This window comes from Gekko japonicus, unplaced genomic scaffold (assembly GCF_001447785.1).
Source record: "Gekko japonicus isolate JY-2015 unplaced genomic scaffold, Gekko_japonicus_V1.1 scaffold131, whole genome shotgun sequence".
In the NCBI taxonomy this organism is placed as follows: domain Eukaryota; kingdom Metazoa; phylum Chordata; class Lepidosauria; order Squamata; family Gekkonidae; genus Gekko; species Gekko japonicus.
This window is the reverse complement of record NW_015167061.1, coordinates 2,921,222-2,936,106: the sequence shown is the minus strand read 5'-3', so window position 1 is coordinate 2,936,106 and position 14,885 is coordinate 2,921,222. Positions and strand designations below refer to the sequence as shown.

The 14,885-nt window shown below is 53.9% G+C and overlaps 1 protein-coding gene across 1 annotated transcript in view; it reads right to left on the bottom strand.

The window, feature by feature from the left end:
- SPEN (spen family transcriptional repressor) overlaps nucleotides 1-14,885 on the bottom strand; it is a 45,171-nt gene that overhangs the window by 3,957 nt on the left and 26,329 nt on the right. The window contains exons 7-11 of the mRNA XM_015412578.1: nucleotides 12,549-12,674; nucleotides 12,162-12,275; nucleotides 11,125-11,238; nucleotides 9,116-9,216; nucleotides 23-7,895 (exon numbers count right to left, since the gene is read on the bottom strand). Of these exons, the coding sequence (XP_015268064.1) occupies nucleotides 23-7,895; nucleotides 9,116-9,216; nucleotides 11,125-11,238; nucleotides 12,162-12,275; nucleotides 12,549-12,674 (8,328 nt within the window). The remainder of the gene's footprint in view (nucleotides 1-22; nucleotides 7,896-9,115; nucleotides 9,217-11,124; nucleotides 11,239-12,161; nucleotides 12,276-12,548; nucleotides 12,675-14,885) is intronic.

Below are 14,885 nucleotides of genomic sequence, written 5' to 3'. Positions count from 1 at the left end.
CCCTCCACCCCCCCGTCCTCACCTGGGAGGGGGTCATGCTCCGGGAAGGCAGCCCCATGGCGGGAGCCCCCGAGAAGGCGGGCGGGCCCAGCTGAGCTGCTGCTGGGTGGTAGCTCCGGATGTCGCCGTACACCGTGCGGTAGTCGTGGAAGGAGCTCCCGGCAGGATGCATGATCTGGACGCCGTGCGGCACGACCACCGGCTGGGTCAGAGGCAGGCCGGGCAGCTGGCCGCTGAGGAGCCGCGGCTCGCTGTGTGGCGAGTGAGCCAGCTTGACTTCCGAAGACTTGGGGGCCTCTTTGACGGGCGGGAGGGTCTTGGGGGCAGGCGGCGTCTTGACCGATCCCCCTTCTGGGGTCCTGGACTGCCGCGTCTCCGGGTGATGCTCGCCCCCCACCGCCACCATGTGTGGGTGCATCATCATCCTCACATCCCGGGGCACATTGTACTGGTCCAGCCGGATGCCGGTCGGGTGCATGCGGAAATCGGGCTGCATGACCAGCACATCTGACTGCACGGGGGCCGACCCCCGGCACACCGTGTGGTGATAGTGCATCTCCTCTTCCGGGGAATGCTGGGAAGACAGGGGCGGCATGACGATCTCTCTGACAGGGGCTGGCTGGGGCGTGCTGGACCGCGGCGGCTGCAGAGCTGCCCGGGGAGAGTGGAGCGCTTCCGAGCGGATGCTGTAGGGCATGCCGGGCAGGGGAGGGGTGTTCATTCGCACCTCCCCCTGGGAGAGGTGGCCCAGGGACACGGTCTGGGTGACGCTGTGGGGAGGCATGATCACAGACTGCTCAGGGTGCATGCTGGAGATGTACTGCGGCACGGGGATCCCCGGGCAAGGAGACCCCTGGATGCCCAACATGACCGAGGCCGGGGAAGAAGGGCCCCCCGGGTGACAGGCCCTTGGGAATGGCGAAGGAGAATGTCCACTCGTCCGGGGGGATAGGGGCTCCTGCTTCGAGACGCCCAGGTGAGGAACCGCCCGGTCGGCTGGGGTGCCGGGCCCCACACTCACGTGGTTGGTGTCTGCATGCATCTTGCCAGACAAGGAGGGGTGATGAGGGCCCACCCCGGTGCTCAGGCTCGGAGGCTGGAGGGCCTTGGGCTCCACCTTCAGCGCTGCTGCTGCTGGGTCTGGAAGCTTCTTGGTGCTGGAAGCCAGGCTCTGAGGGAGCACCATCTGGCTGTGGACCAGGATGGGCGGAGTGTTGCTGGGCTGAGAGAGGACCTTCACCGGGCCAGGCTGAGAGGCAGGGGTCGGGGCAGAAAGGTGCACGACTTCGGATTTCTCCAAACTGCCACGCTCTTGTTTAATGGCGGTGAGCACCGGCGAAGAGCCGTACTGCTGCTGAGTGCCCAGCACCAGTGCCGCCGCAGGGACCGAGGCGCTCCCGTATCCTGCGGCTGCCTGAGAGGCCTTGGGGGCTGGCGGACCCGGGCCAAGAGGCTCCTGCTTGATTTGGGTCTTGGAGACGGACTGCTGGAACTCAATGTCGACGGCGCTCGCGGGAGGGATCTGACTGATCTTGGCGCTGATCCTCTGCGGGCCTTCCGTCTTCTGTCCCGAGCAGCTCAGCAGCACAACACCTTCCGACGTGTTGACCCGAAGACCCGGGCTGGAGCCGCTCTCGGCCGGCCGGTCTTCAATCACGGGCATGGACCCGGGCGGGAAGCGGCTGTCGTCGTTTGCACTCAGCCTCTGCTTGTGCTTCAGAGGGAGGGAGCTGATGAGGCAGGTGGGTGGGGTGGGCGCTGGCCTCGCCAGGGTGATTCTGGGGGCTTCCTCTAGATCGATGTTCGGGGGAATCCTGCTGATCACCGACGTGGCCTTGGGGGCAAGGACCGTCACGACCTTCTCCTTCTCCATGAAGGCGGGGGCCTCTGCGGCAGGGGAGTCCAAAGCGTTGGGGGCGGGGGCGGCGGGGTGCCCCTCTGCTCCCGGCCTCACGGTCTCGGCTGGGGGGTGAGGTGGCGCCTCTGCCACACGAGGGGCACTCACCGGCTCAGAGATGGCGGCCGTGACCTGCGTGGAGGCAATGCTGGTGGCAGACACGTACTTGGGCTCCATCAGGATCTTCCGCAAAGTGCTGGAATTGGGGTCGATATCCGAGGCCTTTGTATCGGGGAGAAGAGCGGGAGGAGGGGTGGAGCGTGCCCGGGTCTCCTCGTGCTTCACAATCCATTCTGTCACCTTAGCTGCGCTGGAGTGAAGGGGAGCCTGTCCTGCAGAGACGGGGGCCACGAGCTTGGCTGCGGTGGCCGAGGGAAGGGTGGCCACGGGTGGGCTCGAGGCATTCGGCGGAGCTGCAGGAGCACGTTCAGAGGCCGAGCGTAGCTTCAGCCCGGTCTGGCTCACATCGTCGGCAGGAGGCGGCAGATCCCGTGGATTGGGAGGTTTGGGCAGGGGGGCGCTTTCGGGAGCAAGCTTCTGGGATGCCTCCTCCTCCTGGGGTGGAGCCTGGCCGATGCCTGGCATGGCGGGGGGCTCGGGAGAGGCGGGGGGGGGATCCTTGCCGGGCCTGTCCTCTTTCACGCTGTCCTCCAGTTTCCCTTTCCCTTCACTGGCAAGGGGGGATTTGCTCGGCATGCTTTCGGACTCAGCGGTCCTCAGTTCGGCAGTATCTCCCTTTTTGCTTGTGCTCCGTTTCCTCCTTGGCCGGGTGGTCTTCTGGCGGCCCCTTTCCTTCCGAGATCCATCAGCCTCCTGAGGGGCCTCTGCTTCCTGTGCTGAACCAGAAGACTCGCTTAAACTCACCTCGGCCTCCTTGCTTGTGGCTGCTGTGGCCGAGGCAGCAGACCCAGGGGGGGCTGGGGGGCCTGGGGTCTCAGCCGCAGCGGCTGCTTCCGATTCCAAAATGTTGCTAACGGCCTGGTCTGTCTCAGGCTCCATCTCCTCCCGGGCAGAGGGCAGCACAGATGGCTCTGCGGGCATCTCGGATTCTGACTCCGCGGGGTAGGGAGGGGGAGCAGGGAAGCTCTCTGCCTCCCCAGAAATGTCATTCATGATGGAGCCAATGGCTGCTGCCAGTTCCGTTTCACTCGCCTGATGGGCAGGCTTGTCTCCCTCTTCTTCCTGGCGGACCTCGGCAACCTCTGCTGCCTGCTCCTTATAGGCGGCAAGTGTGGGGCCTTCCGTGAGCTTGGCAATATTCTCCACCGCCTGCTCAAGTTCTATCTGCTTGGCCAACTGGGCTGCTTCAGGAGACTGCGTTGGCTCAGAGGGGGTGTTCTGCTCGGGGTCCTGAAAGGGGTCTTCTGCTTCACTCTTTGGGAAATGGGCAGGCAACTTGTCTTCCTTCTGAGGACTTTTGTTTCTGGGTGATGCTGGCAGGGGTTCCATCTCCTCTTCACTTGGCCGTAGAGCGCCTCTGACCTCGTCCACATTGAGCCGAATTTCGACACTCTTCAGGCTCTTAATCAAGGACGCTTTGTCAACAGCCTTGATGTTTCTAGATCTTCCCCTCTTGGACTTGGTCATCTTCTCTGGGGGAGGTTTTCTTTCTACAATCTCAGTCGTGCAGGCTTCAGGAGGGCTTTTCTCCACGTCAGCATCCTTCTTTTCTCGCTTTGGTTCACCAGCAGCGGTTTCTTTGTCTGCCTTGATCTTACTGCCATTTTCTCCCACATTCGAACCATGGCCAGGTAGTTCAGGTGGCTCTTCGGGATCTGCTGGGACCTCAACCTTTGGTTCTGCCCGGCCTTTTTTCCCTTGCTGACCACTGGCAGCCGACAAGTGGCTGTGCAGCAGCTTCTGGGATCTGGGGGACCTCCACCCCTCCACAGGCTTAGGGGTCTCCACTGCTTCTGCTTCTTCTGCTTCCAGCTGTACCGACTCTGTCTTGACCGGAGAGATCTCCTCCTCAGGTTTGTGACGTGACTTTCGAGGCCGGCCTCTTTTGGGAGGAGTAGGAACAACTACAATCTCGGGCGGCTCTCTTTCGGCTCTTTTTCTGGTAGACCTGGTCAGCTCCACAGGATCTTTCACAGGCGAGGGACCTTCGTGGTCTCCTGGGGTAGCATAAACTGACCTGACATTTCTGCGCCTTGTTCGGCCGACAGGTAGGCTCGGCTCTGGGTTGTCTGACTCCGCCGTTGCGCTTGGAGATTTAGCTGCATTTTTCAAAGTCTTCTCTGCTTCTCCTTTCAATTCGAGAAGCTTCTGCACTTCCCCACGGGGAGAGCCGGATCTTTTCAGTTTTTCACGGTCAATCCTTTCACTCTTCCTCGTGATGGGTTTATCGGTAATGTTTGCAGGAGCAGACTGGACAGGAGTTCTGGACCTCTTGCTCTTGCAAGGCCGCTTGTCCTTCACGACCGGAGGCTCGGCTTCCACCTCTGTATCAGAAGCTGCGGGGAGAGCCTCAGCCACTGCCTCCGCTTTCTGACCGGCAGCAGGTTCTGGCCCGGGGGCCACTGCAAGGCTGTCTTCTTTAGGTTCCAACGATTCCTCAGCCACCGTGGCCAATTGTGGAGGGGCTGCAACTGCTTCTGGGTCTGTGCTGATGACATCTGCTTGGGAAAAAGAAGATCCAGGCGTAGGTGGCTTGGCATCCAAATACAAAGGGTTCTCCACAGAGACTGCGGCCTCCTCAGGATCTGCAGCGGAAGGAGCAGCATCTTTATCTTCTGCAGCTGCGTCAAGAGGTGGCTCAGGCAGTTCAGCTTTCACAGGGACAACAAGCTCTGGAAGAGGCTCTTCGGCTTCCGGACCGAGCTCAGGGGCCTTCTCTTCTTTGGAAGTGGGCAGCTCGGCTGGTAACTTTTCGTTTGTGGCCTTCTCTGGGTCTTGAAAGGCCGGAGCCACTGGCATGGGACCCACAATCACGGGAGACTGCTGCTCAGGCTCCTTCTTCTCGGGCACTGTCACCTCGGGTGTTTTGGGGCGGTCCTCCTTCTCTTCCTGCTTTTCAGCTTCTTTGGGCTTCCTGTCCTTTTCCTTCTCCTTCTGCTGCATGCGAGTGAGTTCAACAAACCTGCTATGGAAGAGAACCACTGGCTCTTGCACCAAGACATCTGGGACACTGTTGGTCCCATCCAGAGAAGACTGCCTCCCATATAGTCTGCCAGAAAGGAAGTCCAGGTCTTCATCCTTCCTTTCCAAATGCTGCAAGCGCTTTGAGTCTTGTTCAAAGATCGAGCTGTGTAAGAATCGTGAGGCAAACAACTCCTGCCTCTCTTGCTCCTCCTCTTTATGATCTTCTTTCTTATCGTCCAGCTTCCCTTCGGAATCAGTTTTGATTTTCTTCTTTTTCATATACCATGGGGGGATTGGCCTTGGAGTAGAATCCACCTTCTCCTTGTCCTTGTTGTTTCTAAAACTAGCAAATCTTGAGTCCCAGTCGAGAAAAGACCAGTTTTCTTCCCTGGATGAGGAGAGAGACTTGGCTCTCTCCAGCAAGGCTTTTGTGTCAGGTGTGATAGTTTTGTCCAGGGCAAAAGAATAGAATTTGTTCCTCTCCAGTGAGGTTGGCAGCCTGTCCTCCCTCTCACGTAGCTTCTCTTCCCTGTCCCTTAATAAAAAAGACAAGCGGGAGCTCTCCAGCAGCAGAGAGGCCTTAGGAGACCGGGCCTTGCTGTCGCCATCCTCATCGGAGTCCGAAGGCACCTCTCCTGGCTCCAGGTCTCGAATCGACCGTTTCCGAAGGCCGTCCCTTTTGACGGCGCTACTGGGGAAGCTGATATCCACTCGGCCAGGCTCCGGTTTCACTGGGGGTTCCCACCGGTTGGATTCCTCCTCGGGATTCATCGAAGAGAGTTTTATTTTGGCCACTTCTGCCACCGGTTCTCTCTGACTGGAATCATAGGGATTAAACTTCAGAGGATCCTCTCTAATGGCCATATTAGAACATGCAGGGCCCCTTTCATCTGTTTTCGGTGATTCTTTGGCTTCTTTTAAAGGTATCAGCCTTGGGGAATCCAGCGCCTCGTCCTCCTCATGGAAAGGAAAAGGTTTGAGGCTTGGAGAACAAGCCATTCTCTCAGAATCTTCACTCACTTGACGAGAGCTTCGATAGTTTCTCTCCCTCTTGGTGCTAATTTCAAAATCAAAAGCATCAGATGACTTCTTACGCTTGCTGGGGGGGGAGTCATCAGTCACGTCTTGGGGGGGCTTCCCCACCTCATGCACCAGGCTCCGCCTTTCATACTCATCTAGGTCTTTCTTTGGACTGCCAAACTTCTCAGACTTTGCTATTTCCATTTCCATTTGCTGCTTTAACCTGCGACTTTGCTCCATTTGTTTCCGGTAACTCTGCGTGTGATCAATGTCAATAGGAATTTTCTCTTCAATCTCCAACGACAGGGGCTTCTCTTGGACATGTCTGTGGTCAGGCATTTCTTCTGGAAGACTGCTGTAATGTTTCCGTACATCATCTCTCTCCGCTCCTTGATCACCCAGCAGCTGGGGGGGGTGTTTGTGCTGCAGTTTCACTGAACTGACCTTCCTTGCATAAGGGATCTCAGGGGCTTCCACAGGTTCATCCACTGGCTCTCCCAGCCTGGCCTGCAGCTCCAAATTGGGCCGTGAACTGACACCCGCAAAAATGCTTGTAGGCTCTGGAGTATCTTTGGGACTGGCAACAGGAATGAATCTTTCCACCTTAATTTTCTTAGAATCCCTTTTAAATGCTTCTTTCCTCAAGGACTTCCGTTCAGATTCCACTGAAACATCAGTCTGCTTTTTCAGAACCACTCGTGCCGCCACTGCCGCCGCCGCCGCCTCCTCCTCCTCCTGAGCACTTCTTTTGATTTCCAGTTTTTGCTTCTCAGGCTTCAGGCTGACATCTGCAAAGCGCCTTCTGCGAGCCTCCAGCTTTTCCAGGTCAACTGGGTTTGCCACTTCACTTGGCAGTTCTGCCTTCAGGTGCTTCTTGGGCTTCAATTTCCCATCCTTATCAACCACTTCAACGTGACTGGCAAGCATCTTCTCCTTTGGCACCTTAGCTCTAATGGGCTCAAGTTTCAGCTGATCAGACTTGGCGAACTCTGCCTGGGATAGCTGCAGTTTTGGCTCAGGCAAGGAAGACTTCATTGTGTCATTTTCTTGCTTCCCTCTCAATTTCTCCAAAGCTGGCTGGTCAATCACTTTCCCTTCCTTCTCTTTTACTCGAGTCAACACTACGCACGGCATCAGTTCGAGGCGGTTCTTAGCTGGCCCTTCTTTTTCCGCTCTCTCCCTGCTCTGCTTAATGCTGCCTTTTAACCTCTCTGGACTGGGCTCTCTCTCGTTTTCTTGGTCTGTCTCAGACGACTGAGAGCTAGGAGAATGAATTTTGGCTTTTCGTTTTTGTTTGTCCATTTTATCTTTTTCAAGTTTTTCTGTTTTATCTTTCCTAACCAGCCGCTTGTCTTTGTCAGGTCTCTCTGGCTCAAAGGCTCTCTCTTTTTCTGCCTTCTCAGTTTTTGCATAGCGCTCCAGACGGGCTTTGTCCAGTTTTTCATAGCGTGGTGGAGAAAGTGAGCTGCAGCTACCGCTTCGCTCTGAAGACCTGCTGTAAATCCTCCTCTCGGAGTCACTCTGCAGTCTCTCAGACTGTGATGGAGATGCTCCTGGGCTTTGTGGCCGCCGGGAATGAGGACTCTGACTCCGTTCGATCGGCCTCCTTTCATGGTCCCGGTCAGTTTCGAATCGCTCCCGCTCCCGCTGCCTGTAACTGTATTCCCTGATGTCTTGTTCGTAAGGGTCACCTCTGTAATCTCTGTATTCCCGTGGATCATCATAGTAGCGTGGGTCATAATAGTCTCCTTGATAAGGATCCCAGTCTGCATAAAATTCCCTACCACGAGCTGGATACTCTCTTCGAGGATCTTCAGGATATGTCCCGGGAGTTCTCACAGCCTCATAGTAAGTGCGGTCAGCAGCATAGTCGTACGATCCTCTTCTTTCATCTCTGCCAAAACCAAGGACACCAAGAAATTAGCTGGCCCCCAACTGGAGGTCACCACATACAGCAATAGCCAGATTCATCAAAATAAGAATCACTCAGAACCATTTTCCATGTCGCAGGCTAACCCGCCAACACTGCTTCTTCTCCCAAGCTGATCAGACACCATGCGCACTTTCAATACATTTTCTGAAGAACTATTCTAATGGCATCCTTCTTCTTATCCACCTTTTTTTTTACTGAGGAGGGGGGGGAAGTGTTCATATGATGTGCTCACTGAAATCACATGCCAAGAAACCAAGGAGAGAGCTGAAACCACTTGGTACCCCTTGAGAATGGTGCTGGGAAAAAGCAGCCGATGCCATCCAAGGAACTCTCTTCTAGTACGCTAGAGGAAGCAGCCCCTGTTTGCCAAAATCTTGGCACTAAAGGTATGACATTGGCCAAAAGAATGTTTAAAAAGGGGAAACCGAGTGGCAACAAAGGAACAAAGTTCAACCTCTGAACAAGCTGGGCATAGTGGACCAAAGCCTAACTCATATCTTTAAATGGCAGATTTAACACCAGGCCTTAGAAGAAGAAGAGATTGGATTTATCCCCCGCCCTTCACTACCCAAAGGTGTCTCAGAGTGGCTTACAAGCTCCTTTCCCTTCCCCTCCCCACAACAGACACCCTGTGAGGGAGGCGGGGCTGAGAGAGCTCTTGACAGAAACTGCTCTTCTTTCAACAACAGCTCTTATCAGAACTACGGCTTGCCCAAGGTCATCCAGCCAGGTGCAAGTGGAGGAGTGGGGAATCAAACCCGGTTCTCCCAGATTAGAGTCCGCGCACTTAGCCATGACACCAAACTGGCAGGCAGCAGTGCTAAGACAACAAGGAGGCAAAAGGTAGTTGATCGAGTCACTTTTTCTCAGGCCCATTTAAAGAAATCTACATTACTTGAAGACCCCTCTCCTCCCCTATTTATCTTAAGTATCCCTATCACAACCACTGCTCTTGAGGTGATCTGACTGATAGGTAAGCCAAACAAGGATGTCTGATGTAGCCTGGGCTTCACTTGTCTCTTTCAGTGTTTATTTTTAAATTATCTTCCAAACCAAGTTAAAATGATATATGAAAAAAATATTAAAACTGATAACACACTACTTCAAAACAATGCAAGGGCACATGTCCCAGTCTGACCATACGAGCTCCAGACTGGCCTATGTGAGTTAAGGATACTCGCCTTCTCTCTGCCAGCACCTCATAGAAGTCTCGGATATCCTGGCCCGTCTTCTCCATGGTATGGTAGAACGCCATCTGACTCTCACGGTTGGCAAAATCCACCTGAAAAAGCAGTTTAGGTCATTCTTTGGAAGAGCCACCTTCTGAGTCAGCCAAGGAGCCCTCTCATCACACCCTGCATCGTGCTCTTTGAATATCGGTCAGATCAAAAGTAGAACAAAAAAATATGCTGCATCTGAACATTTAGCTGTCATGACTAGTAGTTGCAATTAACTTCAAACAATGGAAACAAACCTTCCACCTCCGGACAAAAGGAGCACAACTAGCAGCTTTTACTGCTTTAAATATTAAGATCTTTTGTACCCTCCCCACAACAACATGCCCAAACATGATATGGCAAGCCAAACTCATATTTCAAATCCCTTCCTCAGGACAAGAGACTGCTTTTCTCTGCCAACTGACTGCTGTAGACACATATATAATTTTTACTTACTAAACATTAGGAAGAACTAAACATTAGGAAGAACTTCCTGACAGAGCGGTTTTTACGCACCCACAGAAATGCTGATTGCCACTTTGGAGGAGGAGGAGATTGGATTTATACCCCGCCCTTCATAAGAACATAAGAGACGCCAATGTTGGATCAGGCCAAAGGCCCATCCAGTCCAACACTCTGTGTCACACAGTGGCCAGAAATACCAGGTGCCCTCAGGAGGTCCACCAGTGGGGCCAGGACATTAGAAGTCCTCCCACTGTTGACCCCGCCCAAGCACCAAGTCTCACAGCGGCTTACAATCTCCTTTCCCTCCCCCTCCCCACAACAGACACCCTCTGAGGCAGGTGGGGCTGAGAGAGCTCTGACAGAAACTGGCCTTTTTCAAGAACACCTCTGACAGAACTATGGCTTGCCCAAGGTCATCCAACAGCTGCGAGTGGAGGAGTGGGGGAATCAAACCCGGTTCTCCCAGATTTGAGTCCGCGCACTTAACCACTACACCAAACTGGCTTTGGAGTCATGAAGCAATTTTTCTCCAGGCCAGATTGGCTGGAGATCCTGGAGGTTTTTCTGTCATCTTCTGGGTGTGGAACTGGGAGTGTGGGAGGGAGGTATTTGTGAATGTTCTGCATAGTGCAGGGGGTTGGAGTAGATGACCCTGGAAGCCCCTTCCAACTATACGATTCTGGCTGCGATCACGCACACTAAATAATCTACTTTCAATGCACTTTCAAACTGGATTTTGCCAGTTCACACAGTAAAAAACTATTTGGAAAGTGGATTGAAAGTGGATTATTGAATTTGTGTGATCGCAGCCTCTCCTGTGACACTACTGGCTCTTAATGAGGGTAGATACGCATTACGTAAAACATTCACAGCTTTATCTCTAAAATAAATTTAAGGATCTGCATGCAAGAGAATGGAGTGGCCACAGCCCTGGGAAGCCAACATGGCCCAGGGGCTGCAGAGGCTATAACAGTCATGGACCACACACACGAAACAACGTGGGTCTGACACCTCAACGTCCCACGTGCATGGATCCTACTGCCTGCCTGCCTGCAGACTCACATGAGGCGATGCCTCCCAGCTGGCAGGAAGGGAAACATGCTCCAGGAGAAAAACTTCCAGGGGCCACCCAGTCTGCCCCCCCCCCCATCACAAAACAAGGCTACTTTCTTTCTCGAAGGCAGTGGTTGTTCTGCCAGAGGCCATTCTGCAGCTCATGCTAGGAAAAGGAGGCTGAGCCGGCCAGGAGGCACACAGCAAATTCTCATGCACCCCCATTGGCCACTCCAGGCAGGACGGCTGCCCCTGCCCACCTCCAGAGGGACTGGCAGCCAGGCCCGAGGGGGAAACGGAGCCAAGCCGAAAGCAGAATCAGGGAGGCCCGGAAGGGAGGCCAGGGAGCAACTTCACTAATGATGACGATGATGATGATGATGATGATAATTCAGGTCTTAGGAATGGGGGCCACTAAGCTATTCATTTATTCAGATCTTTCAGGTTTTTCAGACCTTGATCTTATTTCCGCTTATCTTCCTCCCCTTGGTCTCCTTTACAGCTGCTTGTGCATATTCAATCTCATTATAGAGAATGAGAGCCATGCCTTTTAAGCGGTCAAACACCACCTGCAAAAAAAGTGAAAACAAAAAACACGTAAGAGCCTCGTCCACTGGGCCACCCCTGCTCCCAGTTCTGCCAAGGCGGAGGGCTGGACGAGGGAAGAGGGTGGTGTTACCACGGAAGGAAAGGCGTCCTGGCTTCCCTCCCATAAGGCTCCTCTGAAGAGGGGCCATCAGCACGGGGCAGGAGGGTCTGCTCTGGACTGTGGAGAGGGGCGCTTGTCCTTCAACCTGTTTATGTTACTTTACTGATTTCAACTCTAGCTAGCAAACACTGCAGCGCCATACATTTTATGTCTCATGGAATTTTAGGAGTTTTTAGGCCGCAAAGGGTTTTTGGAGGTGTGGGGAGGTCCGTCACTGGGATATTAAAACCCCACGATTCAGTGCTGGTGTCACTGAGTTACCATATGTGCTGCCTGAAAGACCACAGGAGGCACACCACTTGCCAGGAAGCTCCACCGTCATTCCCCTGGGCTTCTTCCACACAGCCTGACCGCTTATCTGCCGGACCCAGAGAATGGCCAAAGTTCAGGAAAGGGCCTGTGCTCCACACGGAAGATGGGCAGGCGGGCTGGCCAAGGTCAGTCAGATGCAAACTGGCCCATGCACTGTGGCACAGGCCTTGCTTGGGCACTGCATGTCCCCCTCCATGTCCAGAATGTGAGTCCAGCATTTCCTTCCATACTGAACGGGCGAGAGCCCCTGGAGCTGGAACTGCTCCCCCAATTTCAACGCCACTTTGAAAAGCAACAAGACAGCTTGGGGCTTCACTGCTCCGTTGGGCTCAGCTCAGTTCTTTCCCAAGCCAAAAAGCTGGTGCAGGAGCATAAAGCCCCCAAAGGGCAGCGGACAGGGAGCTGGGGGGAGCAAGACTGCCGAGGAAGGAAGCCGGGAGAGCATCTGGCTAAGGCAAGCCTCCCACCTACCTTGACCACAGGCCCATAGCGGCAGAAATGGCGCGTCAAATACTGGTCCGTTATGCTGGTCGAAAGACCATCTATCCACACGCAGTTGGTGGGCATGCTCTTCCCAAAGCCCAGCTGGACACAAAAGGGCAAAAAAGGGCATCAGCACAGAAGTCTCCAAAGTTCAGGGGACTTTACAAGCACCACACCCGCTTTGGGGCTACCACTAAGAAAAGATGATACCCAGGAAAGAGCAGAACCCAATCTACGCCTGCGACAAGCCCTAAGGAGGACACAGCAGAATCCTCCCCATCCCCACTCTGCTCAAAACTGGTGAAAATGAACCTCTGTCTCTGGAAGCAACCGCTGACCACCAAGAGGAGCACCGCTAAGAGAAGACTTCTTTACCTTCAGCCGATTATTTCCAAGGTATTCCCCATCCATTTTCTTGATTGCTTTACACACACTGGCAATGTCGCAGTACTGCAGGAAGGCATACTGGGGGACGCCATTCACTTTCTTGATGTCAATGTCCTGTGTGGGGGGAGAGGAAGGCCACCTGAGATCAAAGAGGGATGCAGCATGACCCCCGCCCCCATAAGGAGGGAAGCAGGCCTCCACTCATGTCCTTCTTCTGAAAACCAGTGGCTAGCATGACACACCCTCCCTCCCCCAACTCAATAACTGAAGCAGGTGTCAGCTCCCCAAATCAGGCAAACATGCCAATTCTTCCTCCTCCCTGCATGCCAGTTGGGACCCCGGATCCTCACTCACTCACTCACCCAGAAGTGGCCGGGGGGATGGTTCCCTTCCTTGAACGCAATGACCTGGCAACGGTGATCCATGCAATGGTCACCTCGAGGTTGGATTACTGCAATGCTCTCTACATGGGGCTGCCCCTGTCCCAAATCCTTAAGCTGCAGCTGGTGCAGAATGCAGCGGCGAGGCTGTTGCTGTGTCTTCCTCTGTGGGAACACATCCAGCCCGCCCTAAAAGCACTGCACTGGCTGCCTATAGCATACCGGATTTGGTTCAAGGTGCTGGTTTTTACCTTTAAAGCCCTATATGGTTGGGGACCTACTTACCTAAGGAACCGCCTTTCCCCACATGTTCCCCAGAGAGCACTACGATCGGGATCCCAAAATTGCCTGGCTCTCCCAAGCCCTAAAGAAGCCAGGTTGGCCGCAATGAGGGCCAGGGCCTTTTCTGTAGCTGCCCCTTACTGGCGGAACGAGCTCCCGGAGGAGATCAGGGCCCTGCGGGACCTTTTGCAGTTCCACAGGGCCTGTGAAATGGAGCTCTTCCACCAGGCCTTCAGTTAGGGGGCTGCCTTTAACATCGTGGCCCTGGCCCTAACACCAACATCACCACCAGTTGGACAGCTAACAGCCTGGCAGGAGCCTGGACTAGGGTGCAGGCGGCCATTCAAGTGTTGACAGAACGTCGCCATCTTTTAGCATCGTATGCACTGAGCAGTTATGGTTTTATATTGTAGTCTTAACTTAACCTGTTTTATCATATTATGGAGTTTTAATGTATATATCTACGTCTATGTCTGTTAGCCGCCCTGAGCCCGCTATGGCGGGGAGGGTGGGATATAAATTTAATAACAACATGGCGACACTGCTTGGCTGGAGCCAATTGGACAGAGGCCAGCGCAGGAAGTTGTCGCACAGTCGCAGACTATGGGAGCTTCCCCAGAAGGAGCCGCTGCAGAGCCCGCCGAGACAAGCTTCCACCATAAGGAAAAGAACACACACGCCGGCGGGGTGCCTGGTAGGCACTCACCTCCCTATATATATACATTGTATGTGGCCCTAGTTAGGAAATGTAAAATGCTTGTAAACCGCTCAGAGCCTCCGGGATTGAGCGGTATAGAAATTGAAAGTATAAATAAATAATAAAAAAGGAAAGCCCTTCCTCCTCTTCATCCATGACATGCAAGGGGGAAGCCAGCGCATGGGGGGGGGGGGGTGCGCCTCAAGATGACAACTGGCTCACCTTTCCATTGTTCACACCCACCCCTCAAACAGTCTTTGCTGGCAAAGTCACTCTGAAGGTTGAGTGTGTGCGCGTGCCTGTCTGCCTGCCTGAGCTGGCTCTCCACCCCTCTGCTCAGCCACCTGCTTATCCAAGTTCCCCTGAGAGAAAGCAGAACTCTCTTCCTCTGCTGACCCACCCCCATCCTGCCCCACAAGCTGGTTTCCACTGCCACACAAGCGCCCTTGCCCAGGCCCAGGCCAGCTTAAAGAGAGGAAAAAAGGCCCGCTGGACTACTCCCTCAGTTACAACGGTGCCCCAGCAGCAGTCAAAAGGAAACCTAACAGTAAAAATGCAACTAATATTATTGATTCCTTACTTTCTCTGTGTTACCTATTTTATGTTTTTATTTATTATGGCAAGGTTCTGCCTTGCCTCTGTAAGCCGCCCTGAACCTATGGGGAGGGCGGGGTATAAATGTGAAAAATAAATAAAATAAAATAAATAAATAAAATATTTGCAGCCAAAATCTACCAAGTCAGTCAGTGACTGACAAAGAAAATCTAGTCCTGGGGATTTAGTGGGTTTAAGCAAACAGAAAGAACTCTTTGGTCAGCGTTTGTTCACTCTAGCGCCCAACCCAGGCAAACAATGTTCTTTGGACAGGACAGAGACGTGTAATCAGACGGGAGGGCTATTCTCTTCTGAAGGATCTTAATACGCTGCTCTCCAGGGATGATGAAGCAGCCTCTCAAGTAAGGTTTG